This window comes from Podarcis filfolensis (genome assembly GCF_964270895.1).
Source record: "Podarcis filfolensis genome assembly, chromosome: 9".
In the NCBI taxonomy this organism is placed as follows: Eukaryota; Metazoa; Chordata; class Lepidosauria; order Squamata; family Lacertidae; genus Podarcis; species Podarcis filfolensis.
In genome coordinates this window covers 64841239-64848619 of record NC_139610.1, presented here as the reverse complement: position 1 = coordinate 64848619, position 7381 = coordinate 64841239, and the positions used below count along the sequence as shown (strand labels likewise).

The 7381-nt window shown below is 44.9% G+C and overlaps 1 protein-coding gene and 1 long non-coding RNA gene across 24 annotated transcripts in view; one reads left to right on the top strand and one right to left on the bottom strand.

Moving 5' to 3' along the window:
* The first annotated feature begins 1258 nt into the window (after positions 1 to 1258).
* Positions 1259 to 7381, top strand: part of LOC310742612 — a 111170-nt gene continuing 105047 nt past the window's right edge. Inside the window, exon 1 of the long non-coding RNA XR_014538610.1 lies at positions 1259 to 1432. This is a non-coding gene — a long non-coding RNA (uncharacterized lncRNA). The remainder of the gene's footprint in view (positions 1433 to 7381) is intronic.
* The window catches only part of TMEM150C (transmembrane protein 150C), a 54299-nt gene continuing 48596 nt past the window's right edge, over positions 1679 to 7381 (bottom strand). For all 23 annotated transcript variants that reach the window (XM_083571670.1, XM_083571657.1, XM_083571653.1 and 20 more), the window contains 2 exons: positions 6776 to 6953; positions 1679 to 3888 (listed from right to left, as the gene is read on the bottom strand). In XM_083571670.1, the coding sequence (XP_083427796.1) occupies positions 3680 to 3888; positions 6776 to 6953 (387 nt within the window). In that variant the 3' untranslated portion in view covers positions 1679 to 3679. The remainder of the gene's footprint in view (positions 3889 to 6775; positions 6954 to 7381) is intronic.

Here is a 7381-nt window from a genome sequence, read left to right as displayed (position 1 = left end):
ACCTAGTTCCGTGTAAAAGGAACAGTTCTGATAAAGGAGACGTAAGATCTCCCCAAAACAAGTCACAAATATTAACCAGAGCTGTACAAAAGTTATGTGGAAAGCTTGGCACAGAAAAACCCAAACCAGCATGAAACTCTTGCAACCAGCAAAGTTTCATTCTCTGTGTGTGTTCCAGAGAAGTTACAGAATAAAAAATCGTTGGAAGAAGAAGCTGCTTATGTGAAATAGAAATAAAGATGGAGGTCAGAGAAGAAATGGAAACTTCTCTCTGTACAACACCCCCAAAAATGTGCTTTCTGCTTGGTGATTGGTTCTGTATTAGTGAATTACAAGTCACGGGCAGACACACCAAACATTTTACATGATCCTATCCCGTTTGGGGCCCAATGCACAGAATGTATTTTTAATTTGGGCAAGAGATGAGACACATTTCATTTTTTGATGTGGAGATTTTGTCAGGGCTAATAAATTCAAGACAGGTGAAGAGATGCAGGGCCAAACAAGGCCCTCCAGGCCACACCCCTCATACCCTCCTAAGCATTTTTGCTGAGAGTGAATGTGGCTGGCGCAACCCAGATAGGCGGAGTACAATTATTATTATTAAACTCTCATAATGTCTCTCTCTTGCCTAGATGTACAACAGGGGTAGGAAACCTCAGCTCCAGAGGCCAAAAGTGGCCCTCCAGACCTTTCAGTTTGGCCCCCAGAACACTCTCTAGGTCGCCCTCCTCCTTTGCTACCGCCACCCCACTTTTCCTGGGCTCTCAGTTCAGCCTCTCGCCCTCCTCAAGCGTGTTTGGATGAAGGCTAGAGAGGGGCTTGTCACCCCGTGTCAAGAGGATTTCTTTCCACTGAAGTACGTTTAGGATGATGGCTTTAGAAAGCAGATACTTGTGCAATTATGTCCCTCTCCTTCGAAGTCTCTTCGCCCTATAGAATCACTTCTTCACACGGTGCATTGTTAAGACTATGGAACTCGCTACCACAAGACATAATGGTGACCATAAACTTGGATTATTTATTTATTCTTATTTATACCCCGCCCTCCCTGACCAGAGCCGGGCTCAGGGTGGTTAACAACAATAAAATCACAGTAAAAACATAATAGGGGGGAAAGGGGGGGATTTAAATAGCCAATAAATCAAGACCATAAGGGAAGGGAAACATAAAGGTCAGACTGAGTCCAAACCAAAGGCCAGGCGGAACAGCTCTGTCTTGCAGGCCCTGCGAAAAAATGTCAAGTCTCGCAGGGCCCTAGCCTCTTGTGACAGAGCGTTCCACCAAGTTGGGGCCAGTACTGAAAAGGCCCTGGCCCTAGTTGAAACCAATCTAACCTCCTTGAGGCTCAGGACCTCCAAAGTGTTGTTATTTGTGGACCTTAAGGTCCTCTGCGGGGCATACCAGGAGAGGCAGTCCTGTAGGTACATGGGTGCAAGGTCCAATCACATCAATTTATTATAATCCCCCTATGGTTTTGCCTTTGGCCTTGCTCGCCACTGGCATATGGTCCCTAGGTGGTATCTCAGAAAGAAACACAGTCTTTGGCCTGAAAAAGTTCCTCACCTGAAGTAAAAAAAAATTAGCATCTCCATGCATGCAGCCGCAGAACCTGCTTTCCTGCCCCATCTAACACTCAGTCTTGAGTGTGCGTACATGTGTAATAAATACTCAACGCTCTCCATAAAAGAAATTTATTTAGTGGTCATGTTTTAGTGTACAGGAATTAAGTCATTGCTCAGCTGTATTGAAATGTGCCATAAGAAATTCTTTTAAGAAATGTACAATATATCACCAAAAAAAAGCTTGAATTTCAGCTCGAGTGGTTGCATATCAGGAAAAACAAAAATGAAAAACCTTTCACAAACAGATTTTTCCTTCCGATAAAATTTCAAAATATAAAATGATACAACGTAAAACATTTTCTTTTTTAAAAAAAACAACATCACATAATATTTACAGTAAAACACATTTGAACAGAAGCCTATTTTAGCTATGTGTATTTGTGTGCATCTCAGCTGTTGTAAGCCGTGTATAAAACTCATTTGTGTTGGCTTCACCTCTTACAGACCCTCCCCCAAACCTACCTTTCTATCTATTGAGACGTTTGTGTACTTTATATAGTGAAGTGGATTATTTTTTTTAAAGCAAAATAGTCCATGTCCAACAGCAGACTTTGGCCCAATGCAATCATAGGATAGTCTCCCATGTTTTGACCATGCATTCATGTCCAATCATTTAACTTGGAAGCCCTGAACCAAACCCCATGCCCATCAGCAGCAGGAGAAAAAAACTAAGGAATGTTGGCTGCGTTTATTTCAAAATATAGATGGTCCGTGGGTGAACTTCATTCATCCTCCTCCGAGCCAGCAAATTGTCACCTCCAGTATTTCGGCATGGTTCAGAAAACCACAAAAGCCCTAACGTTTAGGGGAAAGGTGGCAACCTTAACCCCTGAGTTTCAGGAGAAGAATGTGAGGTTCCCCTCTCCCCTTCGCCCTGATGCTTTAGTTAGTAGACTAGGCTGCTTTGAGGATTGCCAGCTTTCCCCCTTCCAGCAAGGCCCTTCTGCTTTCAAAAGACTCGTGCCACGCAATAAGGAGGGAGGTAATGCAATAGCAGGCTGCAGCTTGGGGGTAACCTGTTAAATCTGAAGCTGGAGACCTAAGTAGCTGTGGCTCTTGTCTTCTTCCACGCATGCACACAGCTGATCCATGCCTCATCCTCTGTGTGGCATCTTCAGAGACCTGCTTGCTGCAATTGGCTGGGTGGGGGGAAGCTGGAAGCAAGGAATGGAGGTAGACAGACACTGGAACAGGCACCCCAACCTTCGGCCCTCCAGATGTTTTGGACTACAATTCCCACCATCCCTGACCGCTGGTCCTGTTACCTAGGGATCATGGGAGTCGTAGGCCAAAACATCTGGAGGGCCGCAGGTTGGGGATGCCTGCACTAGAAGCTGCAGCTTCCATGTTTCCCAACCGAGCAACAAATCTAGAAATGGAGGAAGTCCCAAGATCGCAGGGACTGGCACAGACTGGGAGCAAATCCCCTGGCGCACTAGGGGTGAGAGTGAGGGGAGGCAGCTACCTTTTCGGGGAGCCCTTCCTGCAGTTCAAAATTTGCATTTAGGGGGGGCGGAGTACGGGAAGCTGATGCACAGCCAGGCCCATAGCAGCAAAGGTGCCAATCTTGTTCTGAACTGTATTGCAGCCGCACCAAGGAATTTAGAAGACTCCTGCCTCCCACCTTTCCTAGGAACCCTGAGGGTGGGACTAGACCTCCTAAAGCGGCCCCCACATCCCTTTGCTGCCTCTTCCTTGCAAAACCCACAACACGACACAGAATAGGCTGTGACAGCGTCTTCACCCACTTCTGCCGGCCAACGGTGAGAGGTGCCTTGGGAGATGCTGGTATTACGTTGCATCGCACATTGCGTTGCAAAATACATCATGAGGAAGTGGGGGAAAGAGGCACAGAGGGCGGTGGCAGTTCCATGTCTCTTAAAATACCTAGTTCTGTGGGGTTTGGGGGGGGGAATACTTTTTGGCAACTTGTAGGCATGGAAAACGAACAAGTATTAAAAAAAAAGAAAAGGGGGAGGAATAGGACCAGGGGTTCATCCATGTGTCTACAGGAAGCTAACGCCACGACAAAAGGAAAGAGAGAGTGGCCTGGGTTACACCTGATCTGTTTGGTATTCAGACGCTTCAGAGAGGCTTTCGGAAAAGCTGAGGAAGTTCTCCTGGTACTCGGAGCAGATGATCTCGAAGCGGTAGTGTCTGAACTCCACAGCAAAGGAGCCGAAGTAGCAGAGGAAGCACATCACCATTCCCCACTGTATCCGCGCAGCGTGCATGTGGAACTTCTGGGACATCAAGATGAAATCTGGAGAGGCGTCAAGGAAAAATGCGCAGGAGGCGCTCGAGCGCAGGTAGAAGAGAAGAGGAAGAGTTTGGATCTGATATCCCACTTTATCACTACCCTAGGGAGTCTCAAAGCGGCTAACATTCTCCTTTCCCTTCCACCCCAACAACAAACACTCTGTGAGGTGAGTGGGGCTGAGAGACTTCAAAGAAGTGTGACTAGCCCAAGGTCACCCAGCAGCGGCATGTGGAGGAGCGGAGACGCGAACCCGGTTCCCCAGATTACGAGTCTACTGCTCTTAACCACTACACCACACTGGCTCTCAAGAGAACGTGGATGAGCCTGTCTTACATGCAGGGCTGTGTCAACGCCGTGCTAAAGAATAAAACATTCGGCACCCAGGCAACCCAAATTCTGCACCAAAAAAGTAGAATGCAGTGAGTTGTTTAACTTAAACTTGGATTGCCCTCCCACCAGATGTCAAAGAGAACAACAACTACCAAACTTTTAGAAGACATCTGAAGGCAGCCCTGTTTAGGGAGGCTTTTAATGTTTGATGTATTGCTGTATTTTAATATTTGCTTGAAAGCCGCCCAGAGTGGCTGGGGAAGCCCAGCCAGATGGGCGGGGTATAAATATATTATTATTACTATTATTATTATTATTATTATTATTATTATTATTATTATTATTATGTCTCTTATTTTGCATCATTTATTCTTCACAAGGTGTAATGGGGGAGGGTTAGCCCTTTTCATAACCCATTTCGATTTTGGTATTTATGGGGAATTCACAGCTGAAAGAAGCCAAGTAGGGGAGGGGGCCAAGTTTTTCTCCCCTTCCTATGCACCCCATTTGGTATTAAAACAGATACCCCCCCTTTGCAGACACCCACTTTATTACACTGGCACACTGATCCATCAAGAGTTCATCATACTTTCGCAAGGCTTATGCAAGGACATTTCAGATGACGTGGGTTGTTGTTTTTTACCAGACTCAACTTGCTGCTGTTGTTTTATTAGAACCTTACCTCTGTCTTCTGAGAACTGCATTAGCAGGAAGAAAAGCATGCAAAAGGGATAATAAGGCTGGCAAGTTTCCAATGCTGTGTGTATGCAAAACAAGGAGATAAGAGATGAGAAAGGAAAGCTAATTTTGCATGTGACGGTGAGGGCATGTTCATAAAAAACCGCACCCATTTAATACGGATCTCTGGTTTTGCACCTCCAAAATTCTGTTCAAGATCTCTGTGCTATGCACCAAAAGAATCTACATAATTTCCACTCAAAATGATTCCTGCTAATAACTGTACTGGAAATGGTAACTTTGTGCGCACACAAAAATATATATATACACAAATGAAATCTCACTCGAGACGTGGGAGAGAGAAGCAGGACCACGCTCACTGTCCCACAGCCCCATGCCTGGATCAGGTCTTGTAAAGAAAGCAGATCTGTGGAGCCTTTGTCCACAAGACCCAAATCAGTGTACAGAGTTCAAGGGCAGGGCCACGTAGCCACGATCAAGCTTCCCTCCACCCCTTCACTGACAGCACAAACTCTTCTACCCAAACTTGGCAAACCCAATAACTGTCCAGTGGGATGAATTTGGCTCAATGCATCACAAGTTCTGTAGCTTGGTATACAGTGGTACCTCAGGTTAAGAACTTAATTCGTTCTGGAGGTCTGTTCTTAACCTGAAACTGTTCTAAACCTGAAGCACCACTTTAGCTAATGGGGCCTCCTGCTGCTGCCGCGCCGCCAGAGCACGATTTCTGTTCTCATCCTGAAGCAAAGTTCTTAACCCGAGGTAATATTTCTGGGTTGGCGGAATCTGTAACCTGAAGCGTATGTAACCTGAAGCGTATGTAACCCGAGGTACCACTTTAGTGTTTTTTAAAATATATATATATAAATAAGAGAATTGCATTTAGAAAAAAGAGAGAAAGAAAGTAAAAAGTGAGTGAGAATGTAACAGAGGAAAAAAATACTGATACTTTACCATACATTCATATACCAATGTGTATATTCTTATTAGCCTAATGCACATATAATTGTCAGTATCCCAATATATTCTGTGTAAACTCATTCTAAATACCACTGAATTTATCCAAAGAAAATTAAGTCTATAAGGTGTCGGTTCATATGTTGCTAATGTCACCACTGATTAAGGGGAATTGTATCTCTGTTCTTTCAAGCCATTAGTATCAGGCTTCTGTAGGCTTGGTATAGTTGAAGAAATTGAGAGCTTCCCTTAAGCATCTGTAAGAGAGGGATGCTGGACTCAATAAGCCTTTGATCTGATCCAACAGCCGCCTTCTTACACTCTTAGGTTATGTTCTTAAAACACAGCAGTTACTAAAGGGTCACAGAGTATTCATATTGTGCATCTTCCCTTGGTCAAAACACATTTTTCATCAGGTGACTAATTTGGGACTTGCTCAGTACAATCCCATACATACTCAGAAATAAACTGAACTTACTCTCAGTTAAGGGTGTATATGATTTCAGTCTAGGAGCAGAATTATATGCATTTCTGCCCAGAAGTAAGCCCCATCGTATTTAGTAGGGCTTGCTTTCAGGTATGTCGGTACAGTATCACAACTTAAGGCACAGGACTGCATTGAAAACCCAAGCTTACATGCTTGGCACACAAAAACCGCCTGCATCAAAATTTTAATTTTAGTGGAATTTATAGTTTCAGAAATGCATAATTTGAATGAGTTCTGGGGATTAATGTTAAGACTTGATTTCACAGTACATGTGCTGATACTCATAACTGCAATGGCAAACTACAGCCTCATGCAAACAGTTCATCGCCTGGAAACTCTAATTTATCAGATCGTGAACTTTCCGCCTTTGAGATGAGAAGTTGGCACCTGGAGAAAATATGCAGAATTAAAGGATACAAAGGACGACGCAGAGGGTTATCGCTGCCGACAAGACGACTCGTGGGATCCCAGCTTTCCTTCCTTCATTCTTCAAGTTTATTTTGAGCGTTAGGGCAGACTGAATCCAGCAGGCCAGGGTGCCGAAACCAAAGGTCAAGGATGTGCCCACATTATGGATTTCTTCATCGTTCGAAAGCTGCAAAGACAACAGAACCGGTGGCCTTCCTTGATGTGATTGATAGAAAAGGCTCTTGCCCTCAAACCTCCAGATGATTCTGCTTTACATGGTTCTGCTAAGGACCCAGAGCAAACCTGGTCATACTGCCACTGCTGAACTCAACGTGTGTGAGAGAATACCTGGATGTGTGGATGACTTTACTTTCCCTTCAGTCCTTCAAGGCTGATGGCTCAGAGGCACGTCTAAGGTGGGCAGGTGCAAAAGGAGATGGAGTTCCTGCACATTTAATATTTGTGCAGAAGAGGGGCTTTCAGCAGGTGTATCTTATCATGCAGGGGACGTGGGTGGCGCTGTGGGTTAAACCACAGAGCCTAGGACTTGCTGGTCAAAAGGTCGGAGGTATGAATCCCCGTGATGGGGTGAGCTCCCGTTGCTCGGTCCCAGCT